This window comes from Syngnathus acus, chromosome 2 (assembly GCF_901709675.1).
Source record: "Syngnathus acus chromosome 2, fSynAcu1.2, whole genome shotgun sequence".
NCBI lineage: Eukaryota > Metazoa > Chordata > Actinopteri > Syngnathiformes > Syngnathidae > Syngnathus > Syngnathus acus.
The window spans coordinates 19,441,539-19,467,560 of record NC_051088.1 but is presented as its reverse complement, the minus strand read 5'-3'; the positions used below and the strand labels follow the sequence as shown (position 1 = coordinate 19,467,560).

The 26,022-nt window shown below is 41.5% G+C and overlaps 3 protein-coding genes across 3 annotated transcripts in view; 2 read left to right on the top strand and 1 right to left on the bottom strand.

Moving 5' to 3' along the window:
* Positions 1 to 430, top strand: part of mgat5 (alpha-1,6-mannosylglycoprotein 6-beta-N-acetylglucosaminyltransferase) — a 28,756-nt gene extending 28,326 nt beyond the window's left edge. Inside the window, exon 17 of the mRNA XM_037272457.1 lies at positions 76 to 430. Within this exon, the coding sequence (XP_037128352.1) occupies positions 76 to 274 (199 nt within the window). The 3' untranslated portion in view covers positions 275 to 430. The remainder of the gene's footprint in view (positions 1 to 75) is intronic.
* A 1,835-nt stretch (positions 431 to 2,265) lies between these two features.
* On the bottom strand, positions 2,266 to 10,682 carry LOC119135110 (transmembrane protein 163-like). The gene is made up of 8 exons (XM_037272470.1): positions 10,046 to 10,682; positions 8,641 to 8,760; positions 5,524 to 5,567; positions 5,358 to 5,449; positions 4,982 to 5,078; positions 3,816 to 3,927; positions 3,593 to 3,734; positions 2,266 to 3,526 (listed from the first exon to the last, which is right to left on the bottom strand). The coding sequence occupies exons 1-8, from the start codon at positions 10,227 to 10,229 to the stop codon at positions 3,466 to 3,468; spliced, it is 852 nt and encodes a 283-aa protein (XP_037128365.1). The 5' UTR covers positions 10,230 to 10,682; the 3' UTR covers positions 2,266 to 3,465.
* A 754-nt stretch (positions 10,683 to 11,436) lies between these two features.
* ccnt2b (cyclin T2b) lies at positions 11,437 to 18,889 on the top strand. The gene is made up of 9 exons (XM_037239781.1): positions 11,437 to 11,644; positions 12,106 to 12,187; positions 12,269 to 12,397; positions 13,297 to 13,357; positions 13,998 to 14,060; positions 14,822 to 14,867; positions 16,686 to 16,849; positions 16,923 to 16,993; positions 17,064 to 18,889. The coding sequence occupies exons 1-9, from the start codon at positions 11,487 to 11,489 to the stop codon at positions 18,066 to 18,068; spliced, it is 1,779 nt and encodes a 592-aa protein (XP_037095676.1). The 5' UTR covers positions 11,437 to 11,486; the 3' UTR covers positions 18,069 to 18,889.
* The last annotated feature ends 7,133 nt before the right edge of the window (positions 18,890 to 26,022 follow it).

Genomic DNA, 26,022 nt, shown 5'->3' with positions numbered 1-26,022 from the left:
ATTAGACTTCTGTGACATTTCTGTGATGTTGACCCGTAAGCACCAGAAGGCTCAGTTTTTATTTTCACCCGACAGATTCGGCGTGGACTGCCATACGGTGGAGTCGAGCGCTGACACAGTGGTCCCGGCCTACAGCGAGAGCCGTCGCCACTGCATCTTTCAGTCTGACCTGCTACTCTTCAGCTGCGCCGGCGCCCACCAATCTCTAAAGCGCATCTGCCCCTGCCGTGACTACATGAAGGGCCAGGTGGCGCTGTGCAAAACTTGCCTATAGCAGCGGCAGCGCGCACCCTTAGAAGAGGAAGAAGAGCCGCCGTGTTTGATGAAACCCAACCGGACTCCTCTGAGGGAAGCATTTTGGACAAACACAGGACTGTGAGTTTTCAATATATTTATTCGTTTGTCGACTGCTCAAAGAAAAACACCTCTACGGGAATAGAGCAGCGGCAATATAAAATTACTTGAATCAACAAAGGGAGTCATCTTGGACTTTAAAAAAAAAAAATGCAGCACATATCAGTGAGTGGCGTCCCGTTTGTCTCCAGTTTCGGCAGAAACGCAAGCCAACTGTCCCCCCCCCCCCCCCCCCCCAATAGTGTTCCCGACATCCTCCACTCGTGTTCCCTGCTTAATTAGAATCTGTTCTTTCTTTAGGTAGATTTACACTGGAACACCAACAAGCATACTAAACAGACAGCTAGTTTTACACTGTAATAAATCTCTGTCAAAAAGTCATGAAAGTTAACTATTGTATAGAGATCTAGATTTGTATCCTGGAAGTATGATCATTTTCTGAAATGTCTAGTTGCAGATATTTTGCCATGAAAGTGTTGTTTTTTTTTCTTCACACAAATTGCACACTTAATTTAAGTATCTATTATGTAAAAATGTAAAGTGGACCGACAGCGTATGCTGAATATAGAGGCCAGTAGGTTGTAGGAAATTCAGAAACAGAGACCCCAGTTTCTGAAGGTAAAACTGCCCTGCGGCAGGACTATGATTATTGTCATTTTATGATTCATTCATTCATATTTTTCATCGCTTATCCTGTTCAGGGTCACATGAAAGCTGGACTTTATCTTGGTGGATTTAGAACACGGTTAATCATGGATAGATTTTTTATTACTATGTCACATAATAGATTACTGTGGTCTGTATCAGTGATACCGCACCGCTGAGGATAGCAAGAGATTGAAATGTTAAATAATGTTTCTCCTAGACATGGAAAACTTGGAGAAATGTTGTTTTGTACACTAATCCTTGAAAACAAAACAGCCCCAAATCTTCTGATGGCAACAGAATGATTTCAATTTTCTTGCAGATATCAGTGCATTCAAAGAACAGGTAAAAAAAAAAAAAAAAACTCCAAAACATTGTGGGTGAACGTGCACTACATTTGTATTTGCCTAAGTTAACAAAATATTATTAGCAGTGTACACTGTTTATATGGGTTTCTACAATTTCTATTTATTTTGTATACTGATGTTCATCTTTGTTTTTGCTTTTGACCTTTATTTATATGAGGCGTGTCTTATTTATGAAGAGAAAGTTTTTCGTTTATGACCACCAGAGGGTGGCATTGTATGCTTCCGTTGGTTTGAGCAGTAATAAGAGGCGCAGTGTTTGAGTTAGATCAATAATACATGCCCCATTTTTGGTTGATATCACTCAAAGACAGTTTGGCAATTTATCATTTACTTTCATTCTTCTCATTTCTGTCTTTTAAAAAGGACAGCAGCGGCAGCAAACGTGCCTCATTATACGGTGACAGTGTGCAGGCGCTCATAGCCGATTTTTCAAGGTTTGCTCGTGAGTCCAGAGACGACGCCTCTGACACAGACTGTTTTTTTTTTATTCAGTCATTGTATCCTCTTCCTTTTCGACAGATAAGTTTCTGTTTCACAGAGCATGATGTGCCTTTACAATCCCGCGTCCATCTCATCACAAGCTTCAATCACCTGCCAAAAATAGAAACAAACGTTGAGTTCCTAACTCATCTGCCACTGTCAACTTGAATTTGTTCTGATTTCATCACCAGAATCTGGTGTTCTGCTTTCCTCGAGAAAATTGAATCGAATCGCTTTTCATCTTGTTTTAAATACATTTGTAATGTAAGCAGTGTATTAGGTAACTGTCCTGGGTGCTGGAAGCGACTGTCAATGGATTAAACTGTTAGCTTGCAACGCTTTGCTCCAAGTGAGCTGTAATGTTATCACCCAGTGCAGTTGAGTTACTTTTTGCCTTATACTTTTGACCATGCCTGCTATAAAAAAATGCATGTCTCTCCATTTACATTGACCACCGTGGCTTAAATGTAAATCTGCATTTCACATCTGCAGCTAAGTTATTTATCACTGTTTTTATTAGGTCCATCAAATAAATGTACGTAACATCCATTAGGGATTTGTATTGGCCTGTCCACCCGAAGAGAATAAATCACTGGATTGTCCTTTTATTTGAGGAAGCAACTGATGAGAATTTGAGCGCAGCACGCGGTTAATGAAGCGTTGGATACCAGATACCAGACCTTTATTTCAAATGTACAAATCTGTCCTTTGTCCAAATGACCTTCAATGTTTTGATATTCTTTGGTGCTGTCACGTATCATCCAGAGTGGCAATGTTTCCCACTGGCAAAAAGGAGGACACAATTGCGTCTTTGTGTTAACAATTCTCAATAAGAGGGATGTGATTTTATTTTTTAATAAACCTTTTCTTTTTCTGTGGAAAAAAGGGCTCAGACTGGTTGATCATTTGACATTACAGCAGGACAGATGACTCACTGAGTGCCCGGCAGGTTGGTTGTTATCATACAAAAGTATCTTTTAGGTCTGCATTTGGAACACGGGCGCAGAATAATAGATAATATACAAATTATTGTCATGTAGTTCCAATTAAATACATTTTGTACCCCTACACTTAGTATACAAAATACTTATGTAGGCATAAACTATTTGGATTTGACTGTCTTTTCATCAAAAGCTCCCAAATGATCTTAAAGATTAACAGCAGCGTGCATACAGTCCGTTATATTCATCGATGCCATCATGGAAATTCTTTGAAAACAGCAGACCAGCACAGTTCTTTACATTCCTATTGCATTTTGACTCCTACTGTGGCCCAATTCCATCATGACTGACTACTGCCACATAGAGGAAGGCAGGCTTCTTGGATGACTGTGGGAAAAAACAACATGTGGCAGTTTGTGTCAGCAACTTAGAGAAAGTCCCCTTATCTTATTCAAATACGGAGCCGTCTTGATCAACCTCATAACGATAGTTGATATCGTGTAGAGTAGATTGCATTCTAAAACAGTCAACATTCTCAATGCAGTTTAAAGAATTGAACGGAGCGGTATCGGCCACACAAATTCTGCAGAGAGGGGGTGCTGTGTTGACTGGCCCCTTCCTCTTTTCAGTCCCTCCCTCCTTGTCAACATCTCCACTATGAGCCAGACAGTGTGGCGTTACTCAAAGCGCTCGTAATTTCTGGTTTGTCTCACTCGTGGGACCATGTCCAGCAGTAACCTGCAGATAGAAAGAAGGTCAACAACATTTTTAAAGCCATGCAGGAACTGTGTGAAAGACACTCACTTGACTCCATAAGCAAAGATGATCAGGCCAATGAGGACACCTATTGTCCCGTCTAGGTACCACACCATGGGCTCGTGCTTAAACACTTCTGCACTGATAAGGATGGAGAAGCCCATGACGCCCCCCACCAGAGAGTTAAAGCCTTCAAAAAGAAACAAAGCAGCTTATTTGCTTGTGCTGTTCGATAACCGCTGTCTGCTCTTCCCGAGTGTAACTGGCGTACCGTCCGTGATGAGGGCCCGACTCGTGAGCACCTTTCCAAGCATGAACTTGATCACGGCCAGTAAGATGCAGACCACTCCGCTGACAATGGAGACACTGAAGAGGAAGTCATCCTAGCGGGAAATGAAAGTTTGACAGTGCAATTGCGGCATTCCTCAGGGTTCTGAACTAAGTACTATTTTATTGAGATTTGATTGCCCCTGAGCCAAAATTCAAACCCTTGACCTCTCACCCGTAAGGCAGTTGTGCAAACCACTACAGCTTCAATTCAGACAGTAGTAAAAGGATTGTTGTGCGTATTCTTTGATTGTACGCCACTATAAGAGCTTCCACTGTAAGCTGCTCTTAGTCTGTACGTGAACCCAAACCAAGCCCCAAAAATGACCTTTAGCACATTGGAATTCAACACATTGACACATTGACACACACCAAGCTTGCGTTGGCATTTGGGCCCACGGGAGGGAGAAGAATACTACCCAAAAAAGAAAAAAAACAGACTGTGTGACATAGAAGCTCTGCACAGAATGCGAATTATGCTTTGACATTTACTTTGGACAGCAAAAAAAAAAAAAAAATCCTCTGTGGAATTGAAAAAGCTAAATCAAAGGAGCATCAGCAAGTGGGGATAATCTTTAGCTAGAGATTTCTGTGCCCTGCGGTTGTATAAATCCTGCTATTCCACAAATATCTCATGGTTTGGTTCTGCTCAGAGTGAAATTCTATGATTTCATGCAGATTTCTGAGTTTGTCTTTGTTTGTTGTCACTGGGTAGAAAAGCTGTTTGAGGACGTGCACAGGCTAAGAACACGATCACCTGGTGAAAATGTGTTTCTTTTAACACAGATGCATGTCCCGTCATTTAACAAATGTGTTCATCTTAGGACCTGCTCTAGAAATGTGGAACAAAGATGCGCAGTACTTATCAAGAAGTAACGCTTCTGTGCTGGATGCAAGGAATGACCGGCCTCCACTCCAGTGTGACTCAAGTGGTGAAATATTAAGCAGATGGGTTTGAAATAGAAAACCAGCAGTGTGTTTTCCCCCCCATTAAATAAATAACATATGTTTTATAGCAGAAGATCTCCATCTTCAGATAGGATTAAGCTCACAATCTGCTGCTAAAATCTAAAGTGCTGCTTCATCTGCTGCTCGTGTTGCAATTCTTACCACTTCAGGCAGCAGCTTGGTGGCCAGGTCATGGATGGCCTTTCCCATTATGCACAAGGATGACAAGATGAAAATCACACCCAGGATTATGCAGGCTCTGTAGTAGAGAAAATGCACATTATAAATTGCAGAACCTCAACTTCAAAAGAATATAGTGGAACCTCTTCCGACCAAATAACACACAACAACTGGCTACGTTTAAATGAACACATTAATTTGGGTTAAAAGACTGAAAGTGGAATTACATTTCAAAATAAACCACATAATTGAGTTACAACTGCTCTAAAAATAAATCTGCAAAATAGTAAGATTGTAAACCCTAAACGCGTGATGGGGGATGTTTACTTTACACACACACATTTATTACGCGACTCACATGTATTCCCGATGAGCTGAGTGGACGGCTGCAGCATTGCTGTAACGCCACAGCACAATAACTGAGGACAGGACATCCAGCATAGCGTCAAACTGGAGACAAAGAAATAAGATTTAGGAACATTTGTGTACATTTCAGATATTTTAACCATGTAAATGCCACTTACAGCAAATCCAAAAGCAGAAGCGCTGTGTCGCATGATGGAGACAGCTGAAAAACACCACAACAATGGTATGAAAGACACAGGATTGTTTTCTTTGGAGTCACAAATAAGTGAGACAAAATTATGTGAGACAAATCAATCTGATTGTGACAGTGTCTGTCTCATCTGATCTTGCTAGTTTTTATTTTTTGTTACACACAGGAATTGGGAGGATGTTGTTCCCAATATGTTTTATTTTTTTCTCATCATAAGGGATCTATGAGCCATGCTTTGTCTGGCCTTTTTGCCATGGGTGACCTGCCAAGGGTTTAAAGCCCCAGACAACTTGGCTCCTAGGATCATTAGGGTTTGGGAAATTGTGATCCGCTGTCAGGCAGGGCATCAGTAATACTGTGTAAAATGGGGACAGAGAGACGTGGTATTAATTTCTGCATCAACTGAATTGTGAATGACAGGCAAGTGCTCAAGTCACAAGATGGAGCATAGTTTACAAGTGTTAAACATGCATTTCAAAGAATTATATATATTTTTTTGTTCTTTTATTGTTAGATTCTTCTGTAAACCTGTTTACAAAAAAACTGAATGTTCTGCACAGTAATTTTCAGGAATCATATGTGAATGGTAAACACTGCTTTGTTTCATTTTACACACCTGCAATGGACTGAAAGAGGAGACAAAGGAGGACGGAAGATGCAAATGGGAAGTGGGGAGGGTACCTCTCCTCCCAGGTTTATTTTTAGTAAGAGACACTAGTGGGGCTGACAACCCCTCTTCAGCTACGCACGATAAGAGCTTTTTTTTCCCCCCTCCATTTTCTCCTTCACTTTCATAATCTCACTACACATTTTTTCTGCCTGTGTTTCATTATATATTGAGCATTACCATCGTGGAGGAATGTTTCTGCCACACCCAGGGCAGTATCAACAACCTGCTTACCAATTAGTGATCAAAATGTTAAGGAAAATAATTGGAATCAAGTCAACCATACTGCATCACTGGTTTGTTCTGCACTACATTGGAATGTGCAAACTATAACCAAACTTTAAATTAAAAATGAGTCAAGTCAAGTCAAAATTTGAAAATGAGAATTATCTTTTTCCGATGCAGGACTTGTATCTGGCGCTCTTGGAGTCAGCAGAGGTTTTCCTATTGGTACGTGCATGGAGATTGAATTGATTAATCACATCAAAGAATTAATTGTTGTTGATTTATTGTAAATAACATTTAAAAAAATGTAATGATTGTTTCAACAATATGCATTTGACATTTCTTTTACATTTTAAAAAGTTTAATTTCTTGAATAACCTGGCCTATCTGTCTGATTTTCTTTTTAAATCTAATGTGTGTCACAACACTTTGCCCACCCCGAGGCTAAGGCCTTATGCATGTGCCTGAAATGTTATTAGCTGCGGATTGGATTCAGTCATGTCGATCTCTTCCTCCACACTTCATGGTTCCTGTTTCCTTCATTAGGAACTGAGAGGAAGAATGGCATCAAGAAGTCTACAAGCCGAACCTGTCACTAGTTAATTGGCTCCTACTACATGCTTGTCACGTCTGACAAGCGTGCTGGCTCCCATATTGCTGAAACTCCAGTGTTGCAAAGGCTTTTTAACATAGACACACTAAAATTTTAGCTCGCTCAAATTCTGTCAAGGAGGGCAACAAGACATTGCACGAGCTGGCGGTAAAATTATAGGTGTCCCGTGAACATGCCAAGAGGTACAAGAGACCAATGTGATTAAGTAAACACGGCTCCGCTGCACATGACAAGTTTCACATGAGTGAACGGTGCAATGTTTGACAGAGAAAGATCTGTCAAGGAATGGTAGCAGATGGTGTGATTGGCTCACATCCAAACTGGGTTTACCGACGTTGTTTTGCAAGACAAAATTCACACAAGAAATAGGCCAGCAAGGAAGACGAGAGATCCCCTTTAAAACAGCAATGAGATAACGTAATGTCTAGCATGCCACACACAGCAGTTTAACTTTCACATGACCGCGAGGCCAAATGTTAGAGCGGCTGACCTTCCACTCTAGCAACCATACCAAGACAAGAAGTGGACTTACTTTCAACCTGCAGTACACTATCAGAAATGGAGGCAGTCATTTGTTTCTTCATGCAGAAGGTATCAAAAGGAGACTCAAATGAAGTGATTTTTCTTAAATTTTATTTACGAGTCATAACATTGACAAAAATGGGGGCTTGTATTTATTGTTGTTGTATTTTTTGACTCCTCTAGATGGCACTATCTGTTCAACATTGGGCTCACCGACTTGAAATTCCTTAATCAACTTGATTTAAAACAGTGTCATGTAGAGGAGTCAAAAAACACAGCTGGTTGATGAAGCAAATTTGAAGCTTCATTTTTCTATGATATAAATTATATTATGAGGACGGACGGATGCCCAGGTCGAGGACGTAGGAAGGAGGACGGACTGGTGAAATTTGGCTCACCACTGATATTGACACAAAATACCAGGGAAGAGAACTCAAGTCAACTCAAGTCACTCTTAAACAGTCTTAAACTCAATTGAGTAGCTACTGTAGTATCATCACCTTGTGAAATGGACTACTTTTGCGCTAAAGAGTTGGCCCGTCTGTATATTAGCATGCGCCTCCTCGGTGGCTGCTTGTCCCTAATAAACACACATCAGTGAACTTCTCACAGTACTGCAGCATACACCAAATTGTTTTTCTTGGAATGGGCTGTCTGGTCTTTAGGATGTGTTGGCCTGAGTATATTTAATGGGATTGGAAAATGAATTCATTCTCATACAGAAAATAGGAACATGATTTGACTGACTAGTCCTTCAGTGTAAACTCAACATTCATTGCCATTTAATTTGAGCTGCACTACATTATGTCAAATTGTGTTTCTATTTATTTTTTTTTTTGTGCTTAACAGTACATGAGAGGATAAAAATTTTAGAAACACCTGTCAGTATGATGCAGTGTTATGCTACACTACTGCAAACTACATACATTTTAAATATACATTTCTTATAGTGTCAATCAACGCTGAACATTATTTTCTTTGAAAATATGGTGCAGCTCTCCTATGGGATCCCTCGTATTTGTAGTTCTTTTGAGAGATTTCAGAAACTGGCCACTCACTGAAGGCAGCGATGGCTAGGATGATGGTCGCCCCAATGGACGCCCAGGACACCCACAATGCCTTCTTGCGGTAGCTTTGTGCTTCATGTGGTTTCAGGCGCATGCTGCTCTCCAGAAGACCTGCAAGCAGAATCATGGGGCACAATGATCACGCTGCCGGTGACTTTTTTTTTATCTTACAGTTCATCATTTCACCTAAGAAGCACAATTGTTTGTGACGCTGATGGCACCCTGCGAGGCTTTTTGCAACCTTGATTATATTGTACATTGACTGTATATTGATTGATAGTCACACACACACATTTCCTTTGTCACTATCATGCAATTTTACAATTAAGCCCAGCAATAACGTGACATCATCTTTAGTAGATGTTTCCATAAAATGAAAAGAAAGAAAAGTGTTTTCATTTCCCCCAAAATATTTCTACCTTGCCCTGCATCACTCCTCTAAAGATATTAGATGATAAAAAGATGAGCCTCTACACGCTGCGCCATATTTACTTCTGTAAACACTGCCGTGTCTTGTGCTTTGAATACTGCGATAAAGTCCACAAGAACCGATTTCTGGACGGATTATTAAATATGTCAATTTAAAGACGATGATAATTTTTCATTTAAGCAGGCTCCCTTTAATGGTAAGTGAAAGAATCACTGTGTATAATTAGAGTACAGTTATTTTTTTTAATATCCAGTTTAGTTGTATTTGACTGTTATATACAAGAGCACTGGTTAGCACATCTGTCTCACAGTTCAGAGGTGCAGGCTTTGGAGTGGAATTTGCATGTTCTCCCCCGTGCCTGCATGGGTTTCCTCAGGGTACTCCTTGCACATTCCAAAAAACATGCATGGTAGGCCTATTGTGCACATCAAATTGCCCACAGGTGTTAGTGTGAATGTTTGTCTCTGCGTGCCCTGCGATTGGCTGGCAACCAGTTCAGGGTGGACCCTTGTGAGGAGAAGCGGAGATGGATGGCTGTTATATACAATCCAATTGTATGTAACCTTTTAGAATTGTTTGTTTTAAATTTTTTGTTATATACATTTCACTGAAACCATTTAAATTCAGCCTCCCCCCATATGTGCATGTGTTGATATTCAATCTATGCAAAAACTGGCATTGAATATAGTCTTTAGGAATAAAACTTATTTGTTTTGGAAAACCACTTGGCCTCGCTACACTATAGATTTTAAGGCACAGACATTTTCTGAGCATTTTATAATAGTGTGATGTGAAATGAAATATTCTGTGAATCCATATAGTTGACAAATTATTCAGTACATACACAAAATGGAGCGTTCCCCTCCAAGTATACTCGCTTGCCTCAAAAGTGTCGAGAGTTTCACTTGGCACAAGTTTCTAACCTTTACGCACAGTGACGTGTATCCATCCACGTGTCAACTTTACCTCCGTCTTCTATGCTCTCGGTAATCCTCATCTCCTGGTCCATCTTGATCAGTTCTCCCTGACTGCCGTTGCTGGCCTGGTGGCGCTGGTTGGGGGAGTCCGACTGTTGGTACTGATCGTTTCTCCCCGTGGGCTCTACCGAGTCCGGGGCGGCGGACGAGTCGGGCAGTTTGGGGTCCGTCATGTCGCCGCGCTGCTATGCGACTTCTATGTGGCGCTCAGAAAATGTCACACCCGCGTGAGAAAGGTGGACGGAGGCGGACCGTGAGGAGAGACGGGAGGACCTCACTTTCAATGCTGATTTGTGACCCTTACAGACGGTTTCGATTAAAGGTCATCACGCGGTTTAATTGATTTGTACACTGACAAAAACGGGAAAACATATCACAAGACAACACTAACATTTGTAACAACCCAAACGGCATGAAAGTGCTTTGTCCCATGCAGAAAAGCGACCGCGCTTTCCCCGTTGCACAAGTGGCGCCGTGGTGATAAAACATCACATGGCCACTAATGACACAGACTGACCAAGTCCTCGTGACCCACCCCAGCGGGTGGGCACCAGTTGCCATAGTGATCCGTCCTCGTGGGGCGCGATACTTCACGTCACCTCGCCACTTGTCATAACACGCCCAAAAATTTAAAACCAAAATACAGCACGACTCCTGACCGCTGCAGAATATTTTCCATCCATTTCAAATCTAGCAACAGATTTTTGTCAGATTTTATTACTTCAGTTCTTTAAATTTGAAACTTCGTTTCTTTAAATACATTAATGTAGCAAACACTTGTTTACATCCAACTGTACCCAATTGTTCTATCGTGGACACTTCTAGCCAAGTGAAATAAAATTTGAAATCCCATTATAATTTTTTGGACGGAATGATAATTTGCGTCTGTTTTAATTTTACGTTCAACACTTACAAGATTTCACTTTGTGGTTACGACCAGATTACGCAATTAATCTATTTATGGACAAGGGTGCAATTCGGTTATGAGGTATATTTTCTGCATTCGTGGACTCAAGTGGACCCATGGTTAAGAATTACATTTCAATTTAGGAAGTGGTAGCTCCCTCTGCTGGCTGCAGAAGGACAATATACCTGCAAAACCTGGTACTCGTACTGAGCTATGTAATACATGATCTTGCGCAGAAAAAATCGAATAACCCGAAAAATAAACAAGTGAAAAGAACCGATATTGGTTAAACATTTAGGGACTATCAGTTCCAAACGGCAAAAGAAAAATGAAAAGTGCAGGAAATAAAATAGCCACGAACAAGCTGAAGTAGTTTGAAATATCAGTTTGCAAAAACAGTCGCTAGTGGGCGCTGTGAATTTTGTGGCCTACCGGTTTGGAAGCCGCTCCGGCCTTTGTTGACGTCTTTCCGGTGCTCCAGTCACCTAGCTCCCTCCCGGTCGGGCTTGGTTGTTGGTGCGTAATGGCGGTGCACCGGGGACCCTCAACGAAATGGCTCTTCACCCGGGAACAGCTTGAAAACACGCCGTCTCGACGCTGCGGTATTGAGGCTGACAGGGAGCTTTCTTACCGACAACAAGCCGCCAACCTAATCCAAGATATCGGCCAGAGGCTCAACGTGTATCCTTTCAACCTCTTTGAAGCTCTCCTGAGAACGGACGGGTTTCGGTTAGCTTTAGCATTTGGTTTGCTGCTCATTCTTACTCGCGACATATATAAAAATGAATTATTCTACATTGTTACTTGGCTTTTGGCAAATATCTGCTTGTTAAATACACAAGATGGTCTCTCAGCAAACCTGTTAGTCCCATTTTATTGGTAGCGTCTGGGCCTTCACGCTAGCTTAGCTTTTGTTTTCTACCTTTCTTTGTTAACTGAAGCAAATTGCTGTAGAATTGGACCGCGTGTCGTTAAATTCGTCATTGGAGTGAAGTGAAACCTTTTTTTGTTTCTCAGAGTGGTAATTGAAGTGTGTTTTTTAATATGTACAAGTGCCACCCACTACTCAATGTTTAGCACGAACGTGTTCGTTGTAACCGTTATGGTGTCGTCATTAAACCCCCCCTTAACAGTACCCCCAGCTCTCAACTGATCATAAACACCGCAATAGTATACATGCACAGATTTTATATGATTCACTCTTTCACCAAGTTCCACCGAAACGTAAGTACTGCGCTCAGCCCTTTGATAACAGATCCCGCAGTGTGGAAAAAGTCATTAACGGACTGACATTTGTTATCGTAGATTATCTCCCAAACCACATTGTTCCTAGCAGCTAAAGTTGAGGAGCAGCCCCGGAAGCTGGAGCACGTCATTAAAATAGCTCATGCCTGCATAAACCCCCAAGAGCCTGCCCTCGACACTAAAAGCAATGTGAGTATGACATCTGGTTTGTGTGCTGTGTTTTGCCACGGTTGGATGATTTTGTCTTCTCAAAATGGAATTGAACTTCTCAGATGATTTAGACCATCATCTCATGTTTACAGAGCTGCCAACTGTTACGTATTATCCGTATTTTCATACGGAAATTATTGACCGCTGAATATTGCTGCTAATAAAAGCTTGTGGTACCGGTGATGTAATGCGATATTGCTCAATCGTGAGCAGTAAAGCTAGTGGATGAGTCGAACATTAACCAACAGCTCAATTCTTGGGACTAACCCATTTGCTACTGTTCATGTCAGCAGTGAGGAATAATGGCAGTGACACAAAGTATTAACAGAATATCGGGTAGTATGGGATCTACGACTGGTGTGATGTGCACACAAGTGTTGCGAGAGAATGCAGAAGCGAGGGCAAGTGAGTGTGCAGGCAGAGACACACCCTGGGCATCTTCATGTCTATGGACATTTGTTACAGGAATATTGTGTCCGCAGCTACAACGATCCATGTGGATACACAGAAGTGGCCAAACATTGGTTCTGGGTGCTGCAAACGTGGTTTTAAATATGATTTCATTTTTGAGGCAGGTGGTACAGCTGCTCATAATTATAAAATGTTTTAATGGGTTAAGATTTATTCAAGCATGAGGCAGAGTTTAAGCTGTTTTAAAACATTTTTTTCAATATACTTTCTCTTCATTGAGGATTTTCCATCTACCATCGGTGTGCCTCGTGATAATTGGGGATCGCAGCCGTTCCCATCAGAGAATCAATTTTCTCACAACAGATAGTTGTTGCATTGAGGGAAATTTCTGATGCGTAACCTAGAACAGAGCATGAAGATGATACATGCAGCAGACCTGTGTAGTCTGACAGTTTGGCATTTTCCAGGCATTCCATCAGCAGTCACAAGAGCTTGGAATACTGGAAACCATCGTCCTGCAAACCCTGGGTGAGCTTTGTTTCTCACACATTCAGACTAGCTCTGGGCGATATGAATACATTTTATACCTCCATGCCCATGTCAGATATCTTGATGATAACAGTACAACAAGAATATTACAATGGGTTCAGTGAAAACTATCAAATCTTTTTAAAGACAAAGTAAAATACAAACCCTAAAGGATGTGGAATGAGACTATTTTAATTAAAACATGGATAATTGTCAGCAAAAAAGTTTGCGATTAATAATTTCATTTAAAATACAGCAATGTGTGAACCTATATCACATCGCACAGCCTGCGTGCTTCTCCCTCTCTATGAGCTTGTCAAATGCTGGCTTTAGCAACAAACTTTAAAGGAGGTATGTGGTTGGTTGGCCTGAGCCTCATTCAGCGCTGGCGTGGAAAGTTCACATAGATGGATAGTCATCCATTATCTGTTCTGCTTGTCCTGATGGGGGTCGCGGGCGTGCTGGAGCTTATCCCAGCAGTCATCGGGCAGTAGGCAGGGGACACCCTGAACAGGTTGCCAGACAGGGCTCAATACATATCGACCAACCTTAGTAAGAGATATGTGCAATATGTGTTTCCTCTGCGACAAATGTAAACCTCCATTTTTTAATGTCTCTCCCTTCGCCGTCATGTTTACAGGTTTTGAAATAACTGTAGATCATCCACACACAGATGTTGTGAGGTGCTCCCAGCTAGTACGAGGTAAAGTGTTTTTATTGTTGTTTTTTTAGCTTCTGGTTGAGTTCTATAAAGGTGATGTTTTTCTTAGTGCAGGTAAAATTTGGGAACGGAGTTTGTCTTCCGCAATTGCATGACTTGTGACTTAAACGTTAGGAGGGGTGTCACAGTTTCTGGTGTTATTAATGCTGTCACTTACTCTCACAACTGTATTGGATAAAGACTTTCAGGCTTTTGATTCATCTGCATTGGATAAAGACTTTCAGGCTTATGAACAGTATTTGTTTGGTCTGGTTCACCTGATGGTCAAACTACTGTTTTTCTCATAAGGCTACGCATAAATTCACAATTAATAAATACCAAACAATTCAGTACACAGTTTTTATTTTACCAGCTAAGATGAAATTGTGGGTGCGGGGCTCACATTTTGTTGCGGTGATATGTCATTTTAAGGCTAGTCTCTGCGCTTTTGACCTCAAATTAACCAAACCATACCAGAGTTTGCTGGCAAATGGACCAAGACTGCCATTTACGACCCACTTGATTGGCGCGCACCAACATTTGGGTGATAACATTGGCATTTAACTAAATGAACCGCATGAGCAGATCCAGCACACCGGAGCTTGTTTGAACTGAATTCTACATGACCCATGTGAAGGTTCATTTCTTTAAGTGGACACGAGTCCGTGAAAGTGAAACCGTGACACCCCCACAGACCATGACTGTTTTGTAGCAAGCAACCCATTAACTGGCTTCTAAAACCAACTTTCTCCTTCCTTTTACAGCAAGCAAGGATTTGGCACAGACTTCCTATTTCATGGCTACCAACAGGTTATTATCCTGTTCCCATTATTGCACTTTAATGGCACACTATAGCTTCATGTCCTGCAGGACCCCTTCCTGTGTCCATCACCCTGTGTGCACCTGGACCCTGGGAATCCAGAACCAGCCAGGCTGCCGTATGCGGTGTATTGTACAAGGGCTTTGGCACAGGGGGGTTGAATGCATAGCGTGGAATGTAGTGATGTCCTTTACCTCTCATTGTTTGGTACACAGTGCATAGGTCAAAAACACTCAGATGGTAGCCTGAGTACCTTTTTAGAAGTATAGGCACCACCGCCTTTGTTGGGACACTTTCTCTCTTAATCCCAAATTGAATAACATATACCCACCAAACTATACTGCAAACTGAATGTGGCTTCTGTAGGAGCATGAATGTCTTGTAAGACCGTTTGGTCTTCGGTTTTGTTCCAAGGTGACGTGAAACTGATTTTATAGCACACGCACAAAATGAATGCTGTGGGAAGTCGCCCCTCATAGTACGAGTTAATGGCCATCTTTAGTCTTGATTTTAGGACATATTGGATCTAATGTCCTTCTTGTCCTGTATTGTAAGATTGTCGTCGCTAAGGGAGTATTGACAAAAAAAAAACAGCATATTGACATTTGTTGATGGGAAAAAACCCCTAATGCTCTTAATTCACTGGGAATTTGCTCTTGACTTGGGTGAATGTCCTAATAATTTCCTTCCCTCTATCCGTTTACTTCTGCTTATTCGGGGTCGGGTTACAGGGCAGCAGCTTAAGCGGCAATCCCCATACTATCCCATTTCCAACAACTTCATCCAACTCTTCAGGGAGGTACTGAAGCCACCTGGGAGACGTAGCCTGTGTCCGAATGCGCACGTTATATCCCATCTAGTGCGCTGTTAAGGGGTCACGCCATTTTATTGGGGTGTTTGAATGTACAGGGAGCATTAAATATTTTTCTTTAATTCACAATAAATTGTCATAGATCTTATTGCATCGGTTGGTCATGACCCATAAGGTGGTCATCTGATAATGGAACGAGGAGAAAAATAGTTTTAGTGATGTGGGACAATATAGCGGATGAGTAGATAACTGTGGACATTCGGACACAGCCATAGTCTCTCCAGTGTGTCCTGGGGTTTCCCCGGGGGCTCCTCCCTGTGGAACATGTCTGTAACACCTCTCTAAAGAAGCATCCTCATCAGCTGCCCAAGAGACCTCAATATGGAGGAGCAGCAGCAAGTGTTAGTGCCTTGGTCCACTTTCCAGTTGAGGCTTTCTCACTGATTTGCTGACAGGATGTTTGCAGTGGAGTTTGGGATTGTGGGTATAGGAAGAGAAGGCTTTTGTTTCACAGCCTCGCATTCCACATATTTAGTTCCGGGCCAACAAATGTCCGTGGATTTGTTTAATGAAAGAACTGCTTGAAAAACATTTGTTTTAACATTGAGCTTTCCCCCCTTTTTTAAGTCAAAATCTAAGGCCACAAAGGTACTTGCACTGAGCAACGTATTTTAATGTTTGAGGTGAGGGCCTGTGTATGTGATGTAGAGTTTTTCAATCAAAACAGCACAGTTTGGTTTACTTCAGTACACTTTCACCCCCATTTTTAAAATTTGTAAATATTGACAATCTGTAGATATGGTTGTGTAGCACGAAGCTAGTTATTGATTGGCATACTACACCCTGTGAAATGGACACAAGCCCCGACTGAGTATGCCAAACTGAAGCGTTCTGTTTGGTGGAAAGCTGTATTGCTCTGATTGAATATGTGGTCTTTTAAAAGCGCTGTGTGCTGACCTTTGTCTCTTCTCCTTGCTGTTGTCGTCTTTCCCTACAGTTTGCACCTCACCACGTTCTGCCTGCAGTATCGTCCCACTGTGGTTGCCTGCGTCTGTATCCACCTGGCGTGTAAGTGGTCCAACTGGGAGATCCCCGTGTCGACCGACGGCAAGCACTGGTGGGAGTATGTGGACCGCACGGTGACGCTGCAGCTGCTGGACGGTGAAGGCGCCGCTCCGTTCTCATAATGGTTTGTCCAGGAGCCGGGTCCTGATCCCACTGTTTGTGTTTGCAGAGCTCACGCACGAGTTTCTTCAGATCCTGGAGAAGACGCCCAGCAGGCTGAAGAGAATACGCAACTGGAGGGTATGTGATGTTTGCCAAACATCTTTAGCTCCAGGTTTCTTTTGCGTCATATTGATTTGTTTGCTTCCAGGCCATTCAAGCTGCTAAGAAGCCAAAGACGGAAGGTCCTGCTGTGGACGGTGTATTCCAGGGGGGATCATTAGACAGCCTTCCTGGTGTCTCCGGCTCCTTCTTCCCCTCCACCTCAGACTCTGCAGAAATGTCCCTCGCTGCCATGACAGGCTCCTATGCCTCCTACCAGCCGCTCAGTGACTCATTCTCGCAGCCCCCCCATTCGGACTTCACCTTGTTGAAACACGAACACAAAACGTCCGGTGGCTCTGCTGGTAAACCCCAGCAGCTGACGGCAAATGCGGCACCATTTTTGCGGCCGCAGAAAGTGTTAACTCTAGAAAAGTACAGAGAGAAACATGCGGCGGAGCTGGCTCTGCAGAATGGCGTCAAGGAGGAGGCTGGAACAGACATGTACACGCCACCTCCTTCTGCTGCCTCGCATCATCACAAGAAGCGCTGTCAGACACTACCGGGTGGCCAGTCGGGCGATGCTAGACGAGAGAAATTGAGCTCCAAAAAGACTCGAGCGCCCAGTTCTTTCGCGGAAAACGGCTCGGCCACTAGCGAGGAGCTAAAGATGAGGATCAAAGTTTCATCAGAGCGTCACGGTGGCTCTGATCAGAGCAAGGACAAGCACAAGGAGCACACGAGCCACCGCCACTCCAAACACGCTCACTCCCACCCGTATTCCCTCAGCGCCAATTGCCGGGCGGACGTCGCCTCGGCATCCCAGCGACCTCCGAGCAGCCACGCCGGTGACTGTGGTTCTGGCTCTTCTCGAAAGAGGCCTCACCCTGATGGAGGCCACCACCACCACCGCCATCACTCGTCCAAGAGCAGCAGGAGCTCGAAGGCGGCCATCAGCTCTGCCCACTACTCGGATAGCAGCCAGAGGATGATTGAGCATCACGGCCACGATGGTACCAATGGCCTGTTAACAGCTAACGGCCAACACACCGACTACAAAGACACTTTTGACATGCTGGACTCTTTACTAAGTGCCCAAGGAATGAACTTATAACCTCCAGTGTTGTCCACGCGACTGTATTACCACATTGAATAGACTTTTAAAAAAGAAAATGAAATGAAAAAAAGATTTTATTTGTCTTAAGTTATATGGATTTCTCGTCACCCACACTGCTGATGATTCTTGTGAAGCTGTCTAATGTAACAGCATTATGCATCAAGCTTTGTGTGGCAGACATGTTCAATTTGAGATTTTCATTTTATGAATTTAATGTGCATGTTTGAAGTTTTAAAACAAAGGGAAGCCGCATAGCTAGTGCTTGCAGCCATCATATCAGTTTACACAATTAATTTGTTGTTGTTTTTTTATCCAATGTTCCACTAAAAATCTCAGGTCATGAACTTTTTTAATATAAGATCAAATCTTTGGGTTTCAGTACCTGCTTGTGTTGGAGACTCACCGCCTCATTCAATATATAGAACCTTGGTACCTCCCTGGGGCACAGTCTGCTCTATTTCTGTTGTAGTTATTTTTTTTTTTTTTGGTTTAAATCGCCCAACAGCAGCACCTGAGCTCCACGGGCAGGCCCAGTTTAGATCCACGATTGAAGTTGATTGAAGTCTGTGAAAAGTGCATTTCTGCTCCATCGACTGAAATTGCAAGAGGCCTTTTGATTGTACTGCGAATCACACCACCCTCCATGGTTTGTGATACATGGAATTGTCTGAAAATACAGTGTCTGTTACAAGATGGTGTAAATAGGACTGCAGTTAACATTTAAAGTTGTTGGTCAATGCCTTTGCTGTCTCTTGGAATATAAAGCAGACTCCTCTTCAATTTGTGTATTGGGAACCCAAATAAAGATGTTACAGTGACTTCTGTCATTCACTGTGCCAGTTATACTTAAAATGAGGTGAGGTCATGTGCTGGGACGAAACACGGTTTACTTGAATTACTTCTCATGCCTCACTTCATATTTTAAGCAAGTGGATGTGAGGGCAAACTCCAAATTATGCAATCATAATATTGGATTTAGTCCCCATTAAATTTAAGGCCCTTTTTGTTTGCTTTTTTTCTCGCCACTGCTTGATGAAACTTAAATAAATATCAGGAAACAATGAAAATTTAAGTCCGTTTTTGAATACTGCGCATGCGTAGGTCCCTCCTCCCCAGACATCTCAAGAAACGCCTCCACACTCGCATGCATGAGCGCCATATTTCTCAAAGACGTCAAAAACGGCCTTCCTTTTGCGAGGACCTTCATCATCATCACGACGTTCATTAGCCATTTAGCTCCGCAATCAAGAAGGGAACGCTACAAAGTATCCAAAATTCGCAATTACGCGCATGGGCAGGGACGTGAGCGACGATGGATATCAACACGGAAATAAAACACGGAAAACTGATTGATTGACAAGTTAACTGACCAATGGTGCCATTTGTGCACTGCGATTGGCTGACGACCAGTTCAGAGTGTATTCTACTCACCCAGAGACGCGCAACTTTATGAGGATAAGCGGTTCAGTGTATAAAAAAAGAGATCCTGGCCATTATTTTAGGAATGTGACAATCGAAGGAAAACTGGTCTAGTGCAGCATGCTCAACTCATTTGTGGGAGGAACATTTAAATACAAATACAACCTAAAAAAAAAAATCACCACCAGCTCTAAGTACACTTGTGTCTAAATTTAATGCCGACTTGAGAGATATTGAGGGACATTAAGTACAAAGAAATCCATCTGGACTTGTGTCACACTGGTGGGTGGCTGATGGTTTATTTTCAGCGCACAACCAAGAAGCGAATTTGACGCCCACATCCTGAAAAACATACGCACAGAGGGAAGAGGATGGCGACCTGTAAACAACTTGATCGAATAGTTTAATTAAACGCACGGAAAATAAAGTACTTCTCAAATGAATACAATTAGGAACATGACATTAATCACAAAAACACGCACGCGGCAACGCGCGCGCATGCACGCACGCACGCACGCGGCAACGCGCACGCTTGCACGCACGCACGCACGCACACAGTCATAATTACAAAACACTTGTGGGTGGGTTGTTGAGTAAAATGTACAGACAAAGAATACATTATTTGCGCACCTTAACAACACTAATAAATACTGAATTAAGAAAATTAAAGGTATGGTTGGACAGCAATAAATTATCCTTAAACCTAAGCAAAACAAGAGTAATACTTTTTGGTAATCACAGAACTAATTTGAAACTAGAGATAAAGCTGGATGGGGTTATTATTGAAAGAGTGAATGAGATTAAATTTTTAGGGGTGACAATAGATGATAAGATCAGTTGGAAATCACAAGTTAAACATGTACAAACTAAAATCTCAAGGTGCATCGCAGTATTAAATAGAGCAAAACAGGCTCTGGATCATACAACACTTCGCATCCTTTATAATACACTAGTTCTTCCATATTTCATGTATTGTGTAGAAATCTGGGGTAATAATTACATAAGCACAATATATCCACTTATTATTTTACAAAAAAAAGCAATACGGATCATTCATGGGGCAGGATACAGGGATCATACAAATTCATTATTCTTAGAGTCAAAACTCATCAAACTCAGAGATATAGTGGAATTCCGGACAGCACAAATACTTTACAAAGCAAAAAATAATCTGTTGCCAACTAATATTCAGAATCTTTTCATTGGGAGGGAAGGGGGTTATAATTTAAGGGGGACATTTAATTACAGGATAAGGAAGGCACGCACAACAAAAAAAACATTCTGTATTTCAATATGTGGAGTTAAGTTATGGAATACTTTGGAGGAAACGCTCAGGGAATGTTCAAACATCTATCAGTTTAAAAAAAGATATAAAGAAGAAATTATTTTTACAAGGTACAGAAATGAGGGTGTATGAGTATCATGGGGTGCTTAGTAATTATTGATTTACGTTTCTTTGTTGGTTTTGTTTGTCTGTTTGTCATTGTTTTGTTCAGGCTGTTTTTTATTTTTGTTTTATTTTGTTTATTTCTACCATTCAGGTATCTTTGTGTTGTATTTGAGGTGTGTATGTACGTTAAGTGTCTGTGTGTGAAATATACGTATGTATTAATAGTGTGTAGGTACATGTTTAGTGTTAAGCGAGCAGCAGGTGGGAGATAATTTAGTAATTTAGTATTTTGTTGGGATAACTGAGGCAAAATGATTTATGGCTGGGTATTTAGGGATTATTAAAAGGGGGTGGGATTAAATAAGTTATACTTCTTCCTACTCCTTTTCAGACATGTGAATGTGACTTATGGTTCTTTTGCGGTTATATCTTTATTGCTAAGCTTATAGGCATGTGTATGTGTATGTGTATGTGTATATATATGTATATGTATATTTTTATATGTATATATATATGTGTATATGCATGTATGTGGGTATGTCGGTATGTGTATATATGTATATGCATGTATTTTGTCATGTCTTTTCATTGTGTACAATAATCTTATTCTCTTTTCACATGTTTGAAATAAATGAAAAATAAAAAAAAATAAAATAAAAAATTATTTGCAAATACCTATATTCAATCGAATACACTACAGAAACAAGATATGTAATGTTTAATCAAGTCAAGTCAAGTCAAGTTTATTTGTATAGCCCTAAATCACAAGCAGTCTCAAAGGGCTTCACATAGACAAAAATTGACAATTATTCTCAAAGCATCCCCTGATCTTAAGCTCCGTTAATGTGATTAACGTTATTTTTTTGCAACTATCCTCTTGTGTGGTGACTGTGCGTGCCTTTGCGTGATTTTTTCACGCGCGATGTTCATAACATCGAAATGTCGTCCTTTGCAAACGCTGGTAAACGTAAACCGAGGACCATATAGTAATGTAATGCAGCGTTCAATTGTCAAAGCACTGGCTATGTCGCGCTGTGTCCACTAGAGAGCAGTGTTGTTTTTGGCTCTGATTTCCAGCCAGCCCACCGGGAGGCTTGTGCCCAGCAAAACTCATTTCTCACTTTTAGATAAATTTATTTTGGGAAAATTGAGAGGGGAAAAAAAACTTGTGTTGAATAACCTTGAAAGGCACGCTGGTTGTTTTTGATACCATGAATCCAAGGTGCCTCGCTCGCGACTTGAAACATTTGGATGTGATCCATCTAATTAACACATTCTGAGAAGCGTCGTTTCATGAGCGTACACCACCAAACTTAATGCAAATGATGTATGCAAACTAGGAACAATTAAAAAACATTGAAAGCTTATTTTAATTCGGATCTCTTGACACTATGCAGCATGAACGGTCTGTCAATAAAGTAAGGACATGAAAGATTAACATTTCGTTCTCTATTTTCATCTTTCCCTTTCATTAGTATAAATGGCTTAAATATAATCAGATTTCTGTGACAACCTGATTGGGAAAAAAAAAAAAAAAAAAAATCTTGTGGCCGGGTTTATCGTGGGAAGCCCAGAGCAGCTGTCATTTAAAAGGAAACTGACAGAAAAGATGGACACATAAATAACCACACACTGATTGGGCCCAGTTGACCAAATGTTCCGTCTCCAGTCATCAATAATTAACCAATCTTGAATGTTTGAGCTAATTTGGGTGCATTAGTATGACCCATTTAAACAAGGTCCCAGTCACATGAAAGCTGAAAGCAGCACATGGAGTTGACGCTGGTGCCTGTTCCAGTCAAAGACACACATGCATAAACATGATGTGCTACAGTAGCTCTCACAAACACACAGCGCCCATGTGGGTTGTTGTGTGACCTCTTCGGCCGCTCCGCTCTACTTTTAATTATGCTGCTGCTGTTCAAATGTATTCACTGTTCTTCTCTCACTACCTGACAAAAACAAATTCAGACCAAGTCTCTTTACTGGTTTATTTCAAAAGTGACACCATCACAACACAACACAACACAACACAACACAACACAACACAACACAACACAACACATACTGTATGAAGTATTATGCCAGAAATTAGGGTGATATACTCTCTCGGTTGTCATTTGTATTGAGATGGATATTTATCGGAAATGTACTGAAGTTAAACAGGTTGAAGTTTGTTTGGGAAAAAGAGACAAGCAAGTCAAGTCAAGTCAAGTCAAGTCAAGTTTATTTATATAGCCTTAAGTCACAAGCAGTCTCAAAGGGCTTCACATATACAAAACAAATTGACAATTATTCTCAAAGCATCCCCTGATCTTAAGCTCCCAACAATCTTAAGCAAACAACAATCAAAAACAAAATACCTAGTATATGACAACAGTAACATAAGACTGGAGTGGATGATCAGCAGCATATGGAAGAGATGCGATGTGTCGTGAGTAGGACAGAACGGGGCTGTGCAGGACATAAGCGAGGAGCCAGGTATTGTGTTGTCAGTGGCTATGCGGTGCCAATCATCCATGTAAAGAATTTAAGTGCAAATTAGAGGACAGTCCAGGAAGATAAAGGTGCTGTGAATAGCATTTAGAGTGGCTGCACACCACGCAACTAATTCCCACAGGCATGTGTCTTGAGAAGACATGCTTGTTAATCAAAGAAGTTGATTATCACAATCAACTGGAAAATCACAATTTACTGCCTAGTGCGATGCATCATATTTATCTGGGCTTGGGATAGAGCCAGGTTGCTGTTCAGAGATCCGACAAGATTGCGCATTCGGAGTGGAGTATAATCGGACACTCATTAAACAATAATTCAGTGATAACTGCAGTTTTTCATTTACTGCTTTGAAAAACCACAAATTTATGTTCTTCATTTGTTTTTATTCAGCTTTCTCAAGATGCTAAGTGTTGCCTGGAGTAATTCATCACTGAGTAGTATTATTTACTTGAGCTTTAGGAACCTATTCCAATGAAACGCTGACAAAAAGATTTAGAATGGAAAGTAAGTCACTGCATTTAGGGAAAGAAAATACAGTACATTTGTATATAAATCAAATGTATTACTTGAGTTATGTCTTTGAAGCATATTGGGAAGTTCTAGGTCATTATGTACTCAACACGGCGGAAGTAATTCTTTGGCTCGTCAGCGTTCAGTGGGAGAGACATGATCAGCGTGGCGGCGAAACAAAACAGTATGGATTACTAGGCCGAGTGGGAGTGTGAGGAGGAGGATGAGTTGCTTATGGGGAACGTCGAATGGGAAAGGTGGGAGTCAAGTCTTTCCAAAGCTGGATTTGTGTCGACAGAGCGTGGAAATGTGTTGTTCTGCGCTCCGAGCGGCGGGGTGAAGCAGTGCCAAGGCTTCATTGGTATTTTAAGGGGAACATGCAAATAGCCACTTCTGATAGTTCTAGATGAGCAGAAGCACTTTTAACAGCAGAGCACGGCAAAGGGGTGTGCACTCGTATCTTTTTTTAACATCGTAACAGATTTTACAATGTGAGGGACCGACAAAGGACGAGGAAAAGATTTGTCAAGTGTACAAAGATTCATTCTTTTTCTGTACTTTTAGCGTACAAAATTGCCAAAAGCCGTTATCCAAATATCATCTGAAAAGAAGATAATCTACTGTGGAGCCAAAATCATGGCGTTGCATAATATAGAGAAATGTTCTGCTGCAGTATTTTTGGGAGACATCCCCCCTCCTGAATGTTCAAGAAAGTGCTGGCAGTTTTTTTTAGGGGACAAAATGTCACCAATGACTTTTTTTCTCAGTGGCAAAGAGCACAGGTGTTACACCATTACCTATTTCTTATGTATGAAAATGAAAAGTAGCTTAAGTATCTGCACCGTTGAAGGTCAGAGGTGTGCTAATGTGTCACGATTTGAGCTCACCGGCTTTGTAAAAACACTAGTGCTCATTTTACTGGTATATTGGGGCTGGGGAACATTTGCCTCATGGGCCACAAACAAATGAAACTCACAGGAGTTATTATTTAATCACAAATGCTCATCATGTATAATAATGATAATGAAGATTTTTATACATTATGTTCATCACTTTGCATGCACTGACACTTTTGGCTTCTAATGAAAGAACATGCATTGTGCCCTACTGCTGTTTCGTAAGAGCCATCGGAAACGGATTTCATAAAACCAATTGAATTTGAGTTGTAATTTTGTTTTGTAATGTGTTTTATTTAAAGGGACAGTCTAACGCCCAAAATGTATTTACAATAATATGTTGTGTGTGCTGCCATTGGTCTAAACATGACATTGCGTTGGTGGAATATGAGTTAAGCAGCAAAATCCACCTGTTTTTATAAATCACAGCTGTCGACTGAAAATTACATCACAGTTGCTTGGTCTCGAGTCACAACCAATTTTTGTGTCGTATTGATGGTTTCCATACGAGTTAATTATGTGATTGTTAAGAGGTGGATTTCGTTGGGTCAATCCTCTTTCAGGGCCCAGGGAGCAACTGCATGATGGCAATCTAAAAGCAGCATAAAAAATGTCCAGACATGTAGGATTTATATTTATTGGCTATTATACCATTTTCTACATTTCTTGATGCTATATTTATTAAAGACCACAACAGGGTTTTAAAAAATCGAGCAGCACGGTTGCCCGGTGGTTAGAACACAGTTCTGAGGTTCGGGGATTTGAATGGACTAATGAGCCATCTCATTCACCCACGGGTTCATGGCAAGTCCCATGCATGAGACACCTCTGCTTCTTGACGTAACATGACGTCAACATGACATAATGACAAGTTCCAAAAGCGTTCCAAAAGCGTTGGCTTAGCCAATGTTCTGGACTTATGTAAGGGCCCGCGTGACTCTATTTTTACACACAAGCGTCTGCAGTGTGTTCAATCGCGCGGCCCCCCTAAACTCCTCCAGGTACGCATTGGACACCTCACCGCTTTCATCCCGCCGCCCAACCGACCCGTTATCACCGCGTTTAATAAGATTTATATCATCACAATGAATAATTCTGTGTGGGCTGACAGGGAATGTTGCTATATCCAACTCACCCTCCCTCCTGTCTTTTCACACCGGCCCACTCGCGCAGTAATTGAGAACCTGGCAAAACTGAATATAGAAAAAGAAGAAGAGGGAGTGGGTGTGAAGATGTC